The sequence below is a fragment of the Coregonus clupeaformis genome, unplaced genomic scaffold (genome assembly GCF_020615455.1).
Source record: "Coregonus clupeaformis isolate EN_2021a unplaced genomic scaffold, ASM2061545v1 scaf0146, whole genome shotgun sequence".
NCBI classification, from domain to species: domain Eukaryota; kingdom Metazoa; phylum Chordata; class Actinopteri; order Salmoniformes; family Salmonidae; genus Coregonus; species Coregonus clupeaformis.
In genome coordinates, this window is record NW_025533601.1 from 621,977 (window position 1) to 642,458 (window position 20,482).

General features: G+C 43.6%; 1 protein-coding gene across 2 annotated transcripts in view; it reads right to left on the reverse strand.

Moving 5' to 3' along the window:
* Positions 1-20,482, reverse strand: part of LOC121542748 (ectonucleotide pyrophosphatase/phosphodiesterase family member 2-like) — a 48,277-nt gene that overhangs the window by 12,621 nt on the left and 15,174 nt on the right. For both annotated transcript variants that reach the window (XM_041852272.2, XM_041852270.2), the window contains exons 10-18: positions 18,907-18,972; positions 17,750-17,822; positions 16,834-16,942; positions 3,567-3,695; positions 3,048-3,079; positions 2,734-2,861; positions 1,382-1,469; positions 1,202-1,289; positions 855-1,024 (exon numbers count right to left, since the gene is read on the reverse strand). In XM_041852272.2, the coding sequence (XP_041708206.1) occupies positions 855-1,024; positions 1,202-1,289; positions 1,382-1,469; positions 2,734-2,861; positions 3,048-3,079; positions 3,567-3,695; positions 16,834-16,942; positions 17,750-17,822; positions 18,907-18,972 (883 nt within the window). The remainder of the gene's footprint in view (positions 1-854; positions 1,025-1,201; positions 1,290-1,381; positions 1,470-2,733; positions 2,862-3,047; positions 3,080-3,566; positions 3,696-16,833; positions 16,943-17,749; positions 17,823-18,906; positions 18,973-20,482) is intronic.

The following is a 20,482-nucleotide window of genomic DNA, read 5'->3' on the forward strand; positions in this document are numbered from 1 at the left end:
CAATTTGTCTGTCATAGTTGACGTGTACCTATGATGAAAATTACAGGCCTCTCTCATCTTTTTAAGTGGGAGAACTTGCACAATTGGTGGCTGACTAAATACTTTTTCCCCCCACTGTATCAAGTTGATATAAAATCAAAAGCCTCAATATCCGTCTGTCTACGGCTGTGAAAGCCATATAAATACATTCTCATTCTAGTTCTGTGGTGAGAGCAATAGAGATAAATACAATATCTACATTATCTATCTCTACAGTGATACAGTATCTATATCTACAGTGATACAGTATCTATCTCTATTGTGATACAGTATCTATATCTACAGTGATACAGTATCTATCTCTATTGTGATACAGTAACTATCTCTACAGTGATACAGTATCTATCTCTACAGTGATACAGTATCTATCTCTATTGTGATACAGTATCTATCTCTACAGTGATACAGTAACTATCTCTACAGTGATACAGTATCTATCTCTACAGTGATACAGTATCTATCTCTACAGTGATACAGTATCTATCTCTACAGTGATACAGTATCTATCTCTACAGTGATACAGTATATAACTATAGTGATACAGTATCTATCTCTACAGTGATACAGTATATAACTATAGTGATACAGTATATATCTCTACAGTGATACAGTATATAACTACAGTGATACAGTATCTATCTCTATAGTGATACAGTATCTATCTCTACAGTGATACAGTATCTATCTCTACAGTGATACAGTATCTATCTCTACAGTGATACAGTATCTATCTCGACAGTGATACAGTATCTATCTCTATAGTGATACAGTATCTATCTCTATGGCTATACGAGCTGTGGTGTTCTGTAGCTGACCTTGTCATCACAGCTGCAGCCTAAGTCATCGGTCAGAGTAATGATGGGACCTGAGGGAGTGGGTCTAGACACCTCCTCTGGCATTGTGGGTTTGTGGACCGGGCTCTTCAACAGGTGGTTCAGACTGCCATGAGTCCCGTTGTTAGGGGCAGGCTTCAGGCCAAGCAGATCTGTTCCATGAAAACCGGACAATAAAGTATTTTATCGTATCATATCACATTGTATGACTACAGTAAAGATCTCAAGTCAATTCAATGCAACTTCACTGTCCATAACGTCTGAGTATGGGGTGACGAATGCTGTGCCTCCCTCAAGTAAAAAAATTATACATGGAAAAGATGCCTTACCACACATGACATTGTAAAGTTCAATGTTTTCAAAAACTGGCACTTTGGTCTTGAATTTAAACATAGGTCCATATCCCAAGAAAATTGTCTAAAGAACAAGAACAGGATAAGGTAATGATTAATAATTAATTGTTATAAATCACTTGTTGATAAATCAAGATGAGGATAAAACTAGCATACCTGCATGCTGTTTATCTTGTTGTCATAACCGTGATCTCCTGCAAAACCACATTTCCCAGGGTGCCTCTTTCCTCCTTCTGGAGACTTCCTGTGACAGACAGCGTTATGCATTCATAAATAAATAAAAAGGCTTTGAAGTTACATGAAGACAAGCAACCATGATGCAAAAAAGAACTTTTACAACATCAGACAATTGAAGGTTTCAATAATTTGAACTATCTACATTTCCTCACCGAGGATGAAGACAATGTGCAGCCTAGATAAACATTCAAGGAAATTGTGTCTGATTTTCATAACATTGATTTGATTAAAACCAGACCACACAGATACAGCCCTACATCACACAGTAACACACTGAAATCCTTATAGACCCAAGTTAAAGGATTCAGTTCGGCCAAAGGCCAACCCCACACCACCACATTCCCCTCAAAAGCCATGTAATTGAAAATACAGACACTTTTTTATTGAGCGTGCATTAAGCACTACAGTCAGTGGTGTCTGTGTAAGGGAAAATCACCAACGGCAGGGAAAACGGCTAACAAATATTGCACTTCATTTGGGTATTTAATTTAAAAGACTGTTTTACTCTGCTAGCTAGCTGCAAAGCTGCAGGAGGGTAGGAATTTCTCACTCAGAAAGCATTAAGTTCACAACTCATGGTGCCAGCGATTAAACGAGTCTATATCTTAGCAGGCAGGAGGAGGGATCTCAAAGAGCTCTTTCATTTAGCTCTGTGGCGTGCCAACTCAAAGAGGGTGACATCCCCATGGAGCTGGCTTATCCTTAACCATCCCTCTCCTCTCCGTCCCTCTCCGTCTTTCAACCATTGATTTGTTTTCAGTTGTTGTCCGCGACAGACAGACAGACAGACAGACAGACAGACAGACATTACCTCATGGGTTTACACTAGGAGTGAGAACCTTCCACTGGGTCTGACCAACACTGGGACTGATGATGACAAACATACAGAGTCTGTCCAGGTATAGGACACCGCCAATAGGACACCGCCAATAGGACACACCAATAGGACACCGCCAATAGGACACACCAATAGAACACCGCCAATAGGACACCGCCAATAGGACAGAGAGAGGATACAGAGAGAGGAGACAGGATAGGGAGAAGGAAGAGGGAGAAGGAGGAGAAGAGGAAGAAGGAGAGGATAGGAGAGAGAGAGGAGAGGAGAGGAGAGGAGAGGAGAGGAGAGGAGAGGAGAGGAGAGGAGAGGAGAGGAGAGGAGAGGAGAGGAGAGGAGAGGAGAGGGAGAGAGAGAGGAGAGAGAGAGAGAGAGAGAGAGAGAGGAGAGGAGAGGAGAGGAGAGGAGAGAGAGAGAGAGAGAGAGAGGGTATAACCTTGCGATGTGCCACTTTCTCTCCACTAACAGATGGATATCCTCTATTCTCCTGTTGTTGGTGTAGTGAAGGCGCTTGGGGAGATGCTGCTTCAGATAGGGCTTGAAGTGCTGGTCCGTTTTTTTACACTGAGGGGGCAGAATAACATGATTCCAGGTGCTCAGTAGTAGAACTCTGTCACCACTATTTCATCAACTATCATTCAGGATTTTTCACCTTCACCTTCTGACACGACAACACAGATATGAATATTGGTCAGAACAATGACTCAGAGAAGACAATGTGCATGGAAATACAATGTGTATAATACTCACCGTAAGATTTGCAACAACCGATTTTGCATCATCTGAAAAAAGACAAAGTGTTCTAATTTACTGTCGACTGTTAGGAAATGTGCCTCGTTCGACTGTACTGAGGACTCAGTTCATAACTGGATCAGAAGGGACACATCAACCTAGTCTGGGGAGGAGGCGTGCTCTTCAGAGCAGAAAGATACACAGTAAAGTTATGTTATTGTTGCCTTGCCTGACCTGGCCATGTGACCCAGTCCAAGGATCAGGCCAGGGTCACTGAGATACAGTACTCTGTCTTTCACTGCAGACTTTCCAGTAACTGGAGGAATTGGTCTGCCTGTCTAAATGCAGCCTATGAGGACCACAATGGAAATAGGACTCTGAATTTAGTTGGGAATTTGTAGTTGGTTAGTTGGGTAATCCTCAATGATTTTATTAATGCGTGTTCTTCAAAACAGTATTGTGTTTTTAAATGGTCAGTCAATCAATCTATCAATCAATCAATCAATACACCATTCAAACAAACAAACCAACGCTCACATTTGGGGTTGTTGGGGTACCTGGAGCGGATCCTGCCCAGGGAGCCGGGGATCAGGATGATGTCATCAACAGTGGACGGCATGTATGAGCTGAGGAACTCTGTCCTGTCACAGTGAGCCTCCTCCATACCTGAGGAACACATGTTCAGAACATACTTTAAATCACTCCAGAACGAAGAAGAAGAAGAAGGTGACTTGATTGTCCATAGTCAGAAAGAAATGGACGTTGTCTAGAGCACGTGTCAAACTCATTCCGTGGAGGACCGAGTGTCTGAGGGTTTTTCGGTCCTGCCTTGTACTTGATTGATGAATTGAGGTCACTAATTAGTAAAGAACTCCCCTCACCTGGTTGTCTAGGTCTTTAATTGAAAGGAAAAAACACTCGGCCCTCCATGGAATGAGTTTGACACCCCTGGTCTAGAGGTCAGCAGAGGATTGATCTATTTATCCCTCTACCGCCCACACCCGCTGGCTTTCTGTCCGACCCCCACCCGCTAACGCAAGAACTGGTCCCGAACCCAACCGCAGTCCTGCAATGTTATTCTAGGCGTATGTGACAAACACAGCTCACTTGCCAGCCAAAGCAAAGCAGAAAGAAAACCATTTCCAAATCAGCTGTGGGACAACAAAAAATATTTTCATCCTAAAGCTGTCTGTCTGTCTGACTGCCCGCTCCCAACAGCTGCATGAACAAGGCCGACCGGGCCACGATGATCTCCGTCAGGACCTGCAGCTCCTGCAGGATGCCCTCTACACCAGGCTTCTACTTTATCCCAACCCTCCGAAACAAAGAGTTAGAACAGGTTTCATATTGGGGAAAGGTTGAGTAGTATTGATTAAAAACACAGCTGGTAGAGTTGGTGTGTATAGAGGAGGCATAGTTATGGTGTGTATTGAGGAGGCATAGTTATGGTGTGTATAGAGTTGGTGTGTGTAGAGTAGGTAGAGTTGGTGTGTATAGAGTAGGTAGAGTTGGTGTGTATAGAGTAGGTAGAGTTGGTGTGTATAGAGTAGGTAGAGTTGGTGTGTATAGAGTAGGTAGAGTTGGTGTGTATAGAGTAGGTAGAGTTGGTGTGTATAGAGTAGGTAGAGTTGGTGTGTATAGAGTAGGTAGAGTTGGTGTGTGTAGAGTAGGTAGAGTTGGTGTGTATAGAGTAGGTAGAGTTGGTGTGTATAGAGTAGGTAGAGTTGGTGTGTATAGAGGAGGCATAGTTATGGTGTGTATAGAGTTGGTGTGTGTAGAGTAGGTAGAGTTGGTGTGTATAGAGTAGGTAGAGTTGGTGTGTATAGAGTAGGTAGAGTTGGTGTGTGTAGAGTAGGTAGAGTTGGTGTGTATAGAGTAGGTAGAGTTGGTGTGTATAGAGTAGGTAGAGTTGGTGTGTATAGAGTAGGTAGAGTTGGTGTGTGTAGAGTAGGTAGAGTTGGTGTGTATAGAGTAGGTAGAGTTGGTGTGTGTAGAGTAGGTAGAGTTGGTGTGTATAGAGTAGGTAGAGTTGGTGTGTATAGAGTAGGTAGAGTTGGTGTGTATAGAGTAGGTAGAGTTGGTGTGTATAGAGTAGGTAGTGTTGGTGTGTATAGAGTAGGTAGAGTTGGTGTGTATAGAGTAGGTAGAGTTGGTGTGTATAGAGTAGGTAGAGTTGGTGTGTATAGAGTAGGTAGAGGTTGGTGTGTGTAGAGTAGGTAGAGTTGGTGTGTATAGAGTAGGTAGAGTTGGTGTGTGTAGAGTAGGTAGAGTTGGTGTGTATAGAGTAGGTAGAGTTGGTGTGTATAGAGTAGGTAGAGTTGGTGTGTATAGAGTAGGTAGAGTTGGTGTGTATAGAGTAGGTAGAGTTGGTGTGTTGAGTAGGTAGAGTTGGTGTGTATAGAGTAGGTAGAGTTGGTGTGTATAGAGTAGGTAGAGTTGGTGTGTATAGAGTAGGTAGTGTTGGTGTGTATAGAGTAGGTAGAGTTGGTGTGTATTGAGAAGGTAGAGTTGGTGTGTATTGAGTAGGTAGAGTTGGTGTGTGTAGAGTAGGTAGAGTTGGTGTGTATAGAGTAGGTAGAGTTGGTGTGTATAGAGTAGGTAGAGTTGGTGTGTTGAGTAGGTAGAGTTGGTGTGTATAGAGTAGGTAGAGTTGGTGTGTATAGAGTAGGTAGAGTTGGTGTGTATAGAGTAGGTAGAGTTGGTGTGTATAGAGTAGGTAGAGTTGGTGTGTATAGAGTAGGTAGAGTTGGTGTGTATAGAGTAGGTAGAGTTGGTGTGTAGAGTAGGTAGAGTTGGTGTGTATAGAGTAGGTAGAGTTGGTGTGTATAGAGTAGGTAGAGTTGGTGTGTATAGAGTAGGTAGAGTTGGTGTGTATAGAGTAGGTAGAGTTGGTGTGTATAGAGTAGGTAGAGTTGGTGTGTGTAGAGTAGGTAGTGTTGGTGTGTATAGAGTAGGTAGTGTTGGTGTGTATAGAGTAGGTAGAGTTGGTGTGTATAGAGTAGGTAGAGTTGGTGTGTATAGAGTAGGTAGAGTTGGTGTGTATAGAGTAGGTAGAGTTGGTGTGTATAGAGTAGGTAGAGTTGGTGTGTATAGAGTAGGTAGAGTTGGTGTGTATAGAGTAGGTAGAGTTGGTGTGTATAGAGTAGGTAGAGTTGGTGTGTGTAGAGTAGGTAGAGTTGGTGTGTATAGAGTAGGTAGAGTTGGTGTGTATAGAGTAGGTAGAGTTGGTGTGTATAGAGTAGGTAGAGTTGGTGTGTATAGAGTAGGTAGAGTTGGTGTGTATAGAGTAGGTAGAGTTGGTGTGTATAGAGTAGGTAGAGTTGGTGTGTAGAGAGTAGGTAGAGTTGGTGTGTAGAGTAGGTAGAGTTGGTGTGTATAGAGTAGGTAGAGTTGGTGTGTATAGAGTAGGTAGAGTTGGTGTGTATAGAGTAGGTAGAGTTGGTGTGTATAGAGTAGGTAGAGTTGGTGTGTATAGAGTAGGTAGAGTTGGTGTGTATAGAGTAGGTAGAGTTGGTGTGTATAGAGTAGGGTAGAGTTGGTGTGTATAGAGTAGGTAGAGTTGGTGTGTATAGAGTAGGTAGAGTTGGTGTGTATAGAGTAGGTAGAGTTGGTGTGTATAGAGAAGGTAGAGTTGGTGTGTGTTGAGTAGGTAGAGTTGGTGTGTATAGAGTAGGTAGAGTTGGTGTATAGAGTAGGTAGAGTTGGTGTGTAGAGTAGGTAGAGTTGGTGTGTATAGAGAAGGTAGAGTTGGTGTGTATAGAGTAGGTAGAGTTGGTGTGTATAGTGTAGGTAGAGTTGGTGTGTATAGAGAAGGTAGAGTTGGTGTGTGTAGAGTAGGTAGAGTTGGTGTGTATAGAGTAGGTAGAGTTGGTGTGTATAGAGTAGGTAGAGTTGGTGTGTATAGAGTAGGTAGAGTTGGTGTGTATAGAGTAGGTAGAGTTGGTGTGTATAGAGTAGGTAGAGTTGGTGTGTATAGAGTAGGTAGAGTTGGTGTGTATAGAGTAGGTAGAGTTGGTGTGTATAGAGTAGGTAGAGTTGGTGTGTATAGAGTAGGTAGAGTTGGTGTGTATAGAGTAGGTAGAGTTGGTGTGTATAGAGTAGGTAGAGTTGGTGTGTATAGAGTAGGTAGAGTTGGTGTGTATAGAGTAGGTAGAGTTGGTGTGTATAGAGTAGGTAGAGTTGGTGTGTTGAGTAGGTAGAGTTGGTGTGTATAGAGTAGGTAGAGTTGGTGTGTATAGAGTAGGTAGAGTTGGTGTGTATAGAGTAGGTAGAGTTGGTGTGTATAGAGTAGGTAGAGTTGGTGTGTATAGAGTAGGTAGAGTTGGTGTGTATAGAGTAGGTAGAGTTGGTGTGTATAGAGTAGGTAGAGTTGGTGTGTATAGAGTAGGTGAGAGTTGGTGTGTATAGAGTAGGTAGAGTTGGTGTGTATAGAGTAGGTAGAGTTGGTGTGTATAGAGTAGGTAGAGTTGGTGTGTATAGAGTAGGTAGAGTTGGTGTGTATAGAGTAGGTAGAGTTGGTGTGTATAGAGTAGGTAGAGTTGGTGTGTATAGAGTAGGTAGAGTTGGTGTGTATAGAGTAGGTAGAGTTGGTGTGTATAGAGTAGGTAGAGTTGGTGTGTATAGAGTAGGTAGAGTTGGTGTGTATAGAGTAGGTAGAGTTGGTGTGTATAGAGTAGGTAGAGTTGGTGTGTATAGAGTAGGTAGAGTTGGTGTGTATAGAGTAGGTAGAGTTGGTGTGTATAGAGTAGGTAGAGTTGGTGTGTATAGAGTAGGTAGAGTTGGTGTGTGTAGAGTAGGTAGAGTTGGTGTGTTAGAGTAGGTAGAGTTGGTGTGTATAGAGTAGGTAGAGTTGGTGTGTATAGAGTAGGTAGAGTTGGTGTGTATAGAGTAGGTAGAGTTGGTGTGTAGTAGAGTAGGTAGAGTTGGTGTGTATAGAGTAGGTAGAGTTGGTGTGTGTAGAGTAGGTAGAGTTGGTGTGTATAGAGTAGGTAGAGTTGGTGTGTATAGAGTAGGTAGAGTTGGTGTGTATAGAGTAGGTAGAGTTGGTGTGTATAGAGTAGGTAGAGTTGGTGTGTATAGAGTAGGTAGAGTTGGTGTGTATAGAGTAGGTAGAGTTGGTGTGTATAGAGTAGGTAGAGTTGGTGTGTATAGAGTAGGTAGAGTTGGTGTGTGTAGAGTAGGTAGAGTTGGTGTGTATAGAGTAGGTAGAGTTGGTGTGTATAGAGTAGGTAGAGTTGGTGTGTATAGAGTAGGTAGAGTTGGTGTGTATAGAGTAGGTAGAGTTGGTGTGTATAGAGTAGGTAGAGTTGGTGTGTATAGAGTAGGTAGAGTTGGTGTGTATAGAGTAGGTAGAGTTGGTGTGTATAGAGTAGGTAGAGTTGGTGTGTATAGAGTAGGTAGAGTTGGTGTGTATAGAGTAGGTAGAGTTGGTGTGTAGAGTAGGTAGAGTTGGTGTGTATAGAGTAGGTAGAGTTGGTGTGTATAGAGTAGGTAGAGTTGGTGTGTATAGAGTAGGTAGAGTTGGTGTGTGTAGAGTGAGGTAGAGTTGGTGTGTATAGAGTAGGTAGAGTTGGTGTGTATAGAGTAGAGTAGAGTTGGTGTGTATAGAGTAGGTAGAGTTGGTGTGTATAGAGTAGGTAGAGTTGGTGTGTGTAGAGTAGGTAGAGTTGGTGTGTATAGAGTGAGGTAGAGTTGGGTGTGTGTAGAGTAGGTAGAGTTGGTGTGTATAGAGTAGGTAGAGTTGGTGTGTGTAGAGTAGGTAGAGTTGGTGTGTATAGAGTAGGTAGAGTTGGTGTGTATAGGTAGGTGAGTTGGTGTGTATAGAGTAGGTAGAGTTGGTGTGTATAGAGTAGGTAGAGTTGGTGTGTATAGAGTAGGTAGAGTTGGTGTGTTAGGTAGAGTAGAGTTGGTGTGTGTAGAGTAGGTAGAGTTGGTGTGTATAGAGTAGGTAGAGTTGGTGTGTATAGAGTAGGTAGAGTTGGTGTGTATAGAGTAGGTAGAGTTGGTGTGTATAGAGTAGGTAGAGTTGGTGTGTATAGAGTGGTAGAGTTGGTGTGTATAGAGTAGGTAGAGTTGGTGTGTATAGAGTAGGTAGAGTTGGTGTGTATAGAGTAGGTAGAGTTGGTGTGTATAGAGTAGGTAGAGTTGGTGTGTATAGAGTAGGTAGAGTTGGTGTGTATAGAGTAGGTAGGTTGGTGTGTATAGAGTAGGTAGAGTTGGTGTGTATAGAGTAGGTAGAGTTGGTGTGTATAGAGTAGAGTAGAGTTGGTGTGTGTAGAGTAGGTAGAGTTGGTGTGTATAGAGTAGGTAGAGTTGGTGTGTATAGAGTAGGTAGAGTTGGTGTGTATAGAGTAGGTAGAGTTGGTGTGTATAGAGTAGGTAGAGTTGGTGTGTATAGAGTAGGTAGAGTTGGTGTGTATAGAGTAGGTAGAGTTGGTGTGTATAGAGTAGGTAGAGTTGGTGTGTATAGAGTAGGTAGAGTTGGTGTGTATAGAGTAGGTAGAGTTGGTGTGTATAGAGTAGGTAGAGTTGGTGTGTATAGAGTAGGTAGAGTTGGTGTGTATAGAGTAGGTAGAGTTGGTGTGTTAGAGTAGGTAGAGTTGGTGTGTATAGAGTGTAGAGTTGGTGTGTATAGAGTAGGTAGAGTTGGTGTGTATAGAGTAGGTAGAGTTGGTGTGTATAGAGTAGGTAGAGTTGGTGTGTATAGAGTAGGTAGAGTTGGTGTGTATAGAGTAGGTAGAGTTGGTGTGTATAGAGTAGGTAGAGTTGGTGTGTATAGAGTAGGTAGAGTTGGTGTGTATAGAGTAGGTAGAGTTGGTGTGTTAGAGTAGGTAGAGTTGGTGTGTATAGAGTAGGTAGAGTTGGTGTGTTAGAGTAGGTAGAGTTGGTGTGTATAGAGTAGGTAGAGTTGGTGTGTATAGAGTAGGTGGAGAGTTGGTGTGTATAGAGTAGGTAGAGTTGGTGTGTATAGAGTAGGTAGAGTTGGTGTGTATAGAGTAGGTAGAGTTGGTGTGTATAGAGTAGGTAGAGTTGGTGTGTATAGAGTAGGTAGAGTTGGTGTGTTGAGTAGGTAGAGTTGGTGTGTTGAGTAGGTAGAGTTGGTGTGTATAGAGTAGGTAGAGTTGGTGTGTATAGAGAAGGTAGAGTTGGTGTGTATAGAGTAGGTAGAGTTGGTGTGTATAGAGTAGGTAGAGTTGGTGTGTGTAGAGTAGGTAGAGTTGGTGTGTATAGAGTAGGTAGAGTTGGTGTGTATAGAGTAGGTAGAGTTGGTGTGTATAGAGTAGGTAGAGTTGGTGTGTATAGAGTAGGTAGAGTTGGTGTGTATAGAGTAGGTAGAGTTGGTGTGTATAGAGTAGGTAGAGTTGGTGTGTATAGAGTAGGTAGAGTTGGTGTGTATAGAGTAGGTAGAGTTGGTGTGTATAGAGTAGGTAGAGTTGGTGTGTATAGAGTAGGTAGAGTTGGTGTGTATAGAGTAGGTAGAGTTGGTGTGTATAGAGTAGGTAGAGTTGGTGTGTAGTAGAGTAGGTAGAGTTGGTGTGTATAGAGTAGGTAGAGTTGGTGTGTATAGAGTAGGTAGAGTTGGTGTGTATAGAGTAGGTAGAGTTGGTGTGTATAGAGTAGGTAGAGTTGGTGTGTATAGAGTAGGTAGAGTTGGTGTGTATAGAGTAGGTAGAGTTGGTGTGTATAGAGTAGGTAGAGTTGGTGTGTATAGAGTAGGTAGAGTTGGTGTGTATAGAGTAGGTAGAGTTGGAGTGTATGAAGTAGGTAGAGTTGGTGTGTATAGAGTAGGTAGAGTTGGTGTGTATAGAGTAGGTAGAGTTGGTGTGTATAGAGTAGGTAGAGTTGGTGTGTATAGAGTAGGTAGAGTTGTGTATAGAGTAGGTAGAGTTGGTGTGTATAGAGTAGGTAGAGTTGGTGTGTATAGAGTAGGTAGAGTTGGTGTGTATAGAGTAGGTAGAGGTTGGTGTGTATAGAGTAGGTAGAGTTGGTGTGTATAGAGTAGGTAGAGTTGGTGTGTATAGAGTAGGTAGAGTTGGTGTGTATAGAGTAGGTAGAGTTGGTGTGTGAGTAGGTAGAGTTGGTGTGTATAGAGTAGGTAGAGTTGGTGTGTATAGAGTAGGTAGAGTTGGTGTGTATAGAGTAGGTAGAGTTGGTGTGTGTAGAGTAGGTAGAGTTGGTGTGTATAGAGTAGGTAGAGTTGGTGTGTATAGAGTAGGTAGAGTTGGTGTGTATAGAGTAGGTAGAGTTGGTGTGTATAGAGTTGGTGTGTGTAGAGTAGGTAGAGTTGGTGTGTATAGAGTAGGTAGAGTTGGTGTGTATAGAGTAGGTAGAGTTGGTGTGTATAGAGTAGGTAGAGTTGGTGTGTATTGAGAAGGTAGAGTTGGTGTGTATAGAGTAGGTAGAGTTGGTGTGTATAGAGTAGGTAGAGTTGGTGTGTATGGAGTAGGTAGAGTTGGGTGTATAGAGTAGGTAGAGTTGGTGTGTGTAGAGTAGGGTAGAGTTGGTGTGTATAGAGTAGGTAGAGTTGGTGTGTATAGAGTAGGTAGAGTTGGTGTGTATAGAGTAGGTAGAGTTGGTGTGTATAGAGTAAGTAGAGTTGGTGTGTATAGAGTAGGTAGAGTTGGTGTGTTAGAGTAGGTAGAGTTGGTGTGTATAGAGTAGGTAGAGTTGGTGTGTATAGAGTAGGTAGAGTTGGTGTGTATAGAGTAGGTAGAGTTGGTGTGTATTGAGTAGGTAGAGTTGGTGTGTGTAGAGTAGGTAGAGTTGGTGTGTAGAGTAGGTAGAGTTGGTGTGTATAGAGTAGGTAGAGTTGGTGTGTATAGAGTAGGTAGAGTTGGTGTGTATAGAGTAGGTAGAGTTGGTGTGTTAGAGTAGGTGGAGAGTTGGTGTGTATAGAGTAGGTAGAGTTGGTGTGTATAGAGTAGGTAGAGTTGGTGTGTATAGAGTAGGTAGAGTTGGTGTGTATGAGAGTAGGTAGAGTTGGTGTGTGTAGAGTAGGTAGAGTTGGTGTGTATAGAGTAGGTAGAGTTGGTGTGTATAGAGTAGGTAGAGTTGGTGTGTATAGAGCAGGTAGAGTTGGTGTGTATAGAGTAGGTAGAGTTGGTGTGTATAGAGTAGGTAGAGTTGGTGTGTATAGAGTAGGAGAGTTGGTGTGTATAGAGTAGGTAGAGTTGGTGTGTATAGAGTAGGTAGAGTTGGTGTGTACAGAGTAGGTAGAGTTGGTGTGTATAGAGTAGGTAGAGTTGGTGTGTATAGGAGTAGGTGTGTGTAGAGTAGGTAGAGTTGGTGTGTATAGAGTAGGTAGAGTTGGTGCAGTGTATAGAAGTAGGTAGAGTTGGTGTGTATAGAGTAGGTAGAGTTGGTGTGTATAGAGTAGGTAGAGTTGGTGTGTATAGAGTAGGTAGAGTTGGTGTGTATAGAGTAGGTAGAGTTGGTGTGTATAGAGTAGGTAGAGTTGGTGTGTATAGAGTAGAGTAGAGTTGGTGTGTATAGAGCAGGTAGAGTTGGTGTGTATAGAGTAGGTAGAGTTGGGTGTATAGAGTAGGTAGAGTTGGTGTGTTAGAGTAGGTAGAGTTGGTGTGTGTAGAGTAGGTAGAGTTGGTGTGTATAGAGTAGGTAGAGTTGGTGTGTATAGAGTAGGTAGAGTTGGTGTGTATAGAGTAGGTAGAGTTGGTGTGTGATAGAGTAGGTAGAGTTGGTGTGTATAGAGTAGGTAGAGTTGGTGTGTATAGAGTAGGTAGAGAGTTGGTGTGTATAGAGTAGGTAGAGTTGGTGTGTATAGAGTAGGTAGAGTTGGTGTGTAGAGTAGGTAGAGTTGGTGTGTATAGAGTAGGTAGAGTTGGTGTGTATAGAGTAGGTAGAGTTGGTGTGTATGAGTAGGTAGAGTTGGTGTGTATAGAGTAGGTAGAGTTGGTGTGTATAGAGAAGGTAGAGTTGGTGTGTGTTGAGTAGGTAGAGTTGGTGTGTATAGAGTAGGTAGAGTTGGTGTGTTGAGAAGGTAGAGTTGGTGTGTATAGAGTAGGTAGAGTTGGTGTGTGTTGAGAAGGTAGAGTTGGTGTGTATAGAGTAGGTAGAGTTGGTGTGTATAGAGTAGGTAGAGTTGGTGTGTATAGAGTAGGTAGAGTTGGTGTGTATAGAGTAGGTAGAGTTGGTGTGTATAGAGTAGGGTAGAGTTGGTGTGTATAGAGTAGGTAGAGTTGGTGTGTGTAGAGTAGGTAGAGTTGGTGTGTATAGAGTAGGTAGAGTTGGTGTGTATAGAGTAGGTAGAGTTGGTGTGTATAGAGTAGGTAGAGTTGGTGTGTATAGAGTAGGTAGAGTTGGTGTGTATAGAGTAGGTAGAGTTGGTGTGTATAGAGTAGGTAGAGTTGGTGTGTATAGAGTAGGTAGAGTTGGTGTGTAAGAGTAGGTAGAGTTGGTGTGTATAGAGTTTTGAGGTAGAGTTGGTGTGTATAGAGTAGGTAGAGTTGGTGTGTATAGAGTAGGTAGAGTTGGTGTGTATAGAGTAGGTGAGAGTTGGTGTGTATAGAGTAGGTAGAGTTGGTGTATAGAGTAGGTAGAGTTGGTGTGTATAGAGTAGGTAGAGTTGGTGTGTATAGAGTAGAGTAGAGTTGGTGTGTATAGAGTAGGTAGAGTTGGTGTGTATAGAGTAGGTAGAGTTGGTGTGTATAGAGTAGGTAGAGTTGGTGTGTATAGAGTAGGTAGAGTTGGTGTGTATAGAGTAGGTAGAGTTGGTGTGTATAGAGTAGGTAGAGTTGGTGTGTATTGAGTAGGTAGAGTTGGTGTGTGTAGAGTAGGTAGAGTTGGTGTGTATAGAGTAGGTAGAGTTGGTGTGTATAGAGTAGGTAGAGTTGGTGTGTATAGAGTAGGTAGAGTTGGTGTGTATAGAGTAGGGTAGAGTTGGTGTGTATAGAGTAGGTAGAGTTGGTGTGTATAGAGTAGGTAGAGTTGGTGTGTATAGAGTAGGTAGAGTTGGTGTGTATAGAGTAGGTAGAGTTGGTGTGTATAGAGTAGGTAGAGTTGAGTGTGTATAGAGTAGGTAGAGTTGGTGTGTATAGAGTAGGTAGAGTTGGTGTGTATAGAGTAGGTAGAGTTGGTGTGTATAGAGTAGGTAGAGTTGGTGTGTATAGAGTAGGTAGAGTTGGTGTGTATAGAGTAGGTAGAGTTGGTGTGTATAGAGTAGGTAGAGTTGGTGTGTATAGAGTAGGTAGAGTTGGTGTGTATAGAGTAGGTAGAGTTGGTGTGTATAGAGTAGGTAGAGTTGGTGTGTTAGAGTAGGTAGAGTTGGTGTGTATAGAGTAGGTAGAGTTGGTGTGTATAGAGTAGGTAGAGTTGGTGTGTATAGAGTAGGTAGAGTTGGTGTGTATAGAGTAGGTAGAGTTGGTGTGTATAGAGTAGGTAGAGTTGGTGTGTATAGAGTAGGTAGAGTTGGTGTGTTAGAGTAGAGTAGAGTTGGTGTGTATAGAGTAGGTAGAGTTGGTGTGTATGAGTAGGTAGAGTTGGTGTGTATAGAGTAGGTAGAGTTGGTGTGTATAGAGTAGGTAGAGTTGGTGTGTATAGAGTAGGTAGAGTTGGTGTGTATAGAGTAGGTAGAGTTGGTGTGTATAGAGTAGGTAGAGTTGGTGTGTATAGAGTAGGTAGAGTTGGTGTGTATAGAGTAGGTAGAGTTGGTGTGTATAGAGTAGGTAGAGTTGGTGTGTATAGAGTAGGTAGAGTTGGTGTGTATAGAGTAGGTAGAGTTGGTGTGTATAGAGTAGGTAGAGTTGGTGTGTAGAGTAGGTAGAGTTGGTGTGTATAGAGTAGGTAGAGTTGGTGTGTATAGAGTAGGTAGAGTTGGTGTGTATAGAGTAGGTAGAGTTGGTGTGTATAGAGTAGGTAGAGTTGGTGTGTATAGAGTAGGTAGAGTTGGTGTGTATAGAGTAGGTAGAGTTGGTGTGTATAGAGTAGGTAGAGTTGGTGTGTATAGAGTAGGTAGAGTTGGTGTGTATAGAGTAGGTAGAGTTGGTGTGTAGTAGAGTAGGTAGGAGTTGGTGTGTATAGAGTAGGTAGAGTTGGTGTGTATAGAGTAGGTAGAGTTGGTGTGTATAGAGTAGGTAGAGTTGGTGTGTATAGAGTAGGTAGAGTTGGTGCTGTTAGAGTAGGTAGAGTTGGTGTGTAGTAGAGTAGGTAGAGTTGGTGTGTATAGAGTAGGTAGAGTTGGTGTGTATAGAGTAGGTAGAGTTGGTGTGTATAGAGTAGGTAGAGTTGGTGTGTATAGAGTAGGTAGAGTTGGTGTGTATAGAGTAGGTAGAGTTGGTGTGTATAGAGTAGGTAGAGTTGGTGTGTATAGAGTAGAGTAGAGTTGGTGTGTATAGAGTAGGTAGAGTTGGTGTGTATAGAGTAGGTAGAGTTGGTGTGTATAGAAGTAGGTAGAGTTGGTGTGTTAGAGCAGGTAGAGTTGGTGTGTATAGAGCAGGTAGAGTTGGTGTGTATAGAGTAGGTAGAGTTGGTGCTATAGAGTAGGTAGAGTTGGTGTGTATAGAGTAGGTAGAGTTGGTGTGTATAGAGTAGGTAGAGTTGGTGTGTATAGAGTAGGTAGAGTTGGTGTGTATAGAGTAGGTAGAGTTGGTGTGTATAGAGTAGGTAGAGTTGGTGTGTATAGAGGTAGGTAGAGTTGGTGTGTATAGAGTAGGTAGAGTTGGTGTGTATAGAGTAGGTAGAGTTGGTGTGTATAGAGTAGGAAGAGTTGGTGTGTATAGAGTAGGTAGAGTTGGTGTGTATTGAGTAGGTAGAGTTGGTGTGTATAGAGTAGGTAGAGTTGGTGTGTATAGAGTAGGTAGAGTTGGTGTGTATAGAGAAGGTAGAGTTGGTGTGTGTTGAGTAGGTAGAGTTGGTGTGTATAGAGTAGGTAGAGTTGGTGTGTATAGAGTAGGTAGAGTTGGTGTGTATAGAGTAGGTAGAGTTGGTGTGTATAGAGTAGGTAGAGTTGGTGTGTATAGAGTAGGTAGAGTTGGTGTGTATAGAGTAGGTAGAGTTGGTGTGTATAGAGTAGGTAGAGTTGGTGTGTATAGAGTAGGTAGAGTTGGTGTGTATAGAGTAGGTAGAGTTGGTGTGTATAGAGTAGGTAGAGTTGGTGTGTGTAGAGTAGGTAGAGTTGGTGTGTATAGAGTAGGTAGAGTTGGTGTGCTATAGAGTAGGTAGAGTTGGTGTGTATAGAGTAGGTAGAGGTTGGTGTGTATAGAGTAGGTAGAGTTGGTGTGTATAGAGTAGGGTAGAGTTGGTGTGTATAGAGTAGGTAGAGTTGGTGTGTATAGGTAGAGGAGAGTTGGTGTGTATAGAGTAGGTAGAGTTGGTGTGTATAGAGTAGGTAGAGTTGGTGTGTATAGAGTAGGTAGAGTTGGTGTGTATAGAGTAGGTAGAGTTGGTGTGTAAGGTAGAGTAGGTAGAGTTGGTGTGTATAGTGTAGGTAGAGTTGGTGTGTATAGAGTAGGTAGAGTTGGTGTGTAGAGTTAGAGTAGGTAGAGTTGGTGTGTATAGAGTAGGTAGAGTTGGTGTGTATAGAGTAGGTAGAGTTGGTGTGTATAGAGTAGGTAGAGTTGGTGTGTATAGAGTAGGTAGAGTTGGTGTGTATAGAGTAGGTAGAGTTGGTGTGTATAGAGTAGGTAGAGTTGGTGTGTATAGAGTAGTTAGTGTTGGTGTGTATAGAGTAGGTAGAGTTGGTGTGTTGAGTAGGTAGAGTTGGTGTGTATAGAGTAGGTAGAGTTGGTGTGTATAGAGTAGGTAGAGTTGGTGTGTGTTGAGAAGGTGCACGGCGGTTGTGCAGCAGTACCGTGATCTCCCACCATGATGATGTTGACACATCGGTGGAGTTTCATCTGTTTCAGGCCGTCCATCAGCTGACCAATGATCTTATCAATCTCCTTCAGAGGGTTGTTCAGCTGCAGCACAGAATATACACTGATCAATATTCACATAGCAATCACAATGATCAGGGAATATCGTAAGAGTATTGATCCCTGTACGGATCATCAAAATACCTAATCATTATTAGACAATTAACAGAACACAATCACAATCTCTAGAAAATGGTTCATCAATTCCACCCTGTACTGGTCATGCATGTACATGCCTGGGTTAGTTTGGGGCTGTCCTAGGGCTGGACAGGTGAAACAGAATGACAGTGTTTGTGCTACAGTGTTCTGTATGTAACTACCTACATCTGTAGTGAGTGCTGCTGTAGTGAGCGCTGCTGTAGTGAGCGCTGATGTAGTGAGCGCTGATGTAGTGAGCGCTGATGTAGTGAGCGCTGATGTAGTGAGTCCTGCTGTAGTGAGCGCTGCTGTAGTGAGTGCTGCTGTAGTGAGTGCTGCTGTAGTGAGTGCTGCTGTAGTGAGCGCTGCTGTAGTGAGCGTTGCTGTAGTGAGTGCTGCTGTAGTGAGTCCTGCTTAACACATGCTCAGGTCCCGGTAGTCTGGACCACAACCACAACCGTCTCTCCCCCAGACCCAGCCCTAGACCCAGCCTCCCTAGACCCAGCCTCAGCCTCAGCCTCAGACCCAGACCCAGACCCATCCCCAACCCCAGCCCCAGCCCCATCCCCAGCCCCATCCCCAGCCCCATCCCCAGCCCCAGCCCCAGCCCCAGCCCCATCCCCAGCCCCATCCCCAGCCCCATCCCCAGCCCCATCCCCAGCCCCAGCCCCATCCCCAGCCCCAGCCCCAGCCCCAGCCCCAGCCCCAGCTCACCTCAGTGCTCATGGGCCCCAGCTTGTGGCCAAACGTATCCGGCTGTTCAGAGTGCATGGCATACACATATGGCCTGAAACATAAAAGGTGGAAGGGAAGCTTAGATTGGCCTTGTATACTAGACCACCCCCAGGTCTCAACGCAGGTGGAAGGGAAGCTTAGATTGGCCTTGTATACTAGACCACCCCCAGGTCTCAACGCAGGTGGAAGGGAAGCTTAGATTGGCCTTGTATACTAGACCACCCCCTAGGTCTCAACGCAGGGTGGAAGGAAGCTTAGATTGGCCTTGTATACTAGAGCCACCCCCAGGTCTCAACGCAGGTCAAGGGAAGCTTAGATTGGCCTTGTATACTAGACCACCCCCAGGTCTCAACGCAGGTGGAAGGAAGCTTAGATTGGCCTTGTATACTAGACCACCCCCAGGTCTCAACGCAGGTGGAAGGAAGCTTAGATTGGCCTTGTATACTGAGACCACCCCTAGGTCTCAACGCAGGTGGAAGGGAAGCTTAGATTGGCCTTGTATACTAGACCACCCCCAGGTCTCAACGCAGGTGGAAGGAAGCTTAGATTGGCCTTGCTATACTAGACCACCCCCCAGGTCTCAACGCAGGTGGAAGGGAAGCTTAGATTGGCCTTGTATACAAGACCACCCCCAGGTCTCAACGCAGGTGGAAGGGAAGCTTAGATTGGCCTTGTATACTAGACCACCCCCAGGTCTCAACGCAGGTGGAAGGGAAGCTTAGATTGGCCTTGTATACTAGACCACCCCTAGGTCTCAACGCAGGTGGAAGGGAAGCTTAGATTAGCCTTGTATACTAGACCCAGGTCTCAACGAGGTGGAAGGAAGCTTAGATTGGCCTTGTATACTAGACCACCCCTAGGTCTCAACGCAGGTGGAAGGGAAGCTTAGATTGGCCTTGTATACTAGACCACCCCCAGGTCTCAACGCAGGTGGAAGGGAAGCTTAGATTGGCCTTGTATACTAGACCACCCCTAGGTCTCAACGCAGGGCTAGGATATGGGAGCAAAGTCACAACTTACTTACTTGCTAAGCATAGAACGGATATATTGCAATCATGTAAAGAATGGGATTTACTGCTGATATATCACTGCAGATAGCAACAGCCTAAAGAAGAGAATCAAATAAGCTGATTTACCTCTCTCCGTCTGGCAGGTGAAGCCATTGCAGCATGGTCAGGACTCTCCTCTCCAATGGGATGGAACTGGAAAGACACATCAGCTGAGGTCATTATGTGGAGGACAAAATGTAATTCACTAACAATGTCTGGGGTGCTGTGTATCAATGATTTACTGTGTCTGGGATGCTGTGTATCAATGATTTACTGTGTCTGGGATGCTGTGTATCAATGATTTACTGTGTCTGGGATGCCGTGTATCAATGATTTACTGTGTCTGGGATGCCGTGTATCAATGATTTACTGTGTCTGGGATGCCGTGTATCAATGATTTACTGTGTCTGGGATGCCGTGTATCAATGCTTTACTGTGTCTGGGGTGCCGAGTATCAATGATTTACTGTGTCTGGGGTGCTGTGTATCAATGATTTACTGTGTCTGGGGTGCTGTGTATCAATGATTTACTGTGTCTGGGGTGCTGTGTATCAATGATTTACTGTGTCTGGGGTGCTGTGTATCAATGATTTACTGTGTCTGGGATGCTGTGTATCAATGATTTACTGTGTCTGGGGTGCCGAGTATCAATGATTTACTGTGTCTGGGGTGCTGTGTATCAATGATTTACTGTGTCTGGGGTGCTGTGTATCAATGATTTACTGTGTCTGGGATGCTGTGTATCAATGATTTACTGTGTCTGGGGTGCTGTGTATCAATGATTTACTGTGTCTGGGATGCTGTGTATCAATGATTTACTGTGTCTGGGGTGCCGAGTATCAATGATTTACTGTGTCTGGGGTGCTGTGTATCAATGATTTACTGTGTCTGGGGTGCTGTGTATCAATGATTTACTGTGTCTGGGATGCTGTGTATCAATGATTTACTGTGTCTGGGGTGCTGTGTATCAATTATTTACTGTGTCTGGGATGCTGTGTATCAATGATTTACTGTGTCTGGGGTGCTGTGTATCAATGATTTACTGTGTCTGGGATGCCGTGTATCAATGATTTACTGTGTCTGGGATGCTGTGTATCAATGCTTTACTGTGTCTGGGGTGCTGTGTATCAATGATTTACTGTGTCTGGGGTGCCGTGTATCAATGATTTACTGTGTCTGGGATGCTGTGTATCAATGATTTACTGTGTCTGGGATGCTGTGTATCAATGATTTACTGTGTCTGGGATGCTGTGTATCAATGATTGACTGTTTTCTGGGGTGCTGTGTATCAATGATTTACTGTGTCTGGGATGCTGCGTATCAATGCTTTACTGTGTCTGGGGTGCTGCGTATCAATGCTTTACTGTGTCTGGGGTGCTGCGTATCAATGCTTTACTGTGTCTGGGGTGCTGCGTATCAATGCTTTACTGTGTCTGGGGTGCTGTGTATCAATGCTTTACTGTGTCTGGGGTGCTGCGTATCAATGCTTTACTGTGTCTGGGGTGCTGCGTATCAATGCTTTACTGTGTCTGGGGTGCTGCGTATCAATGATTTACTGTGTCTGGGGTGCCGTGTATCAATGATTTACTGTGTCTGGGGATGCTGTGTATCAATGATTTACTGTGTCTGGGGTGCTATGTATCAATTATTTACTGTGTCTGGGA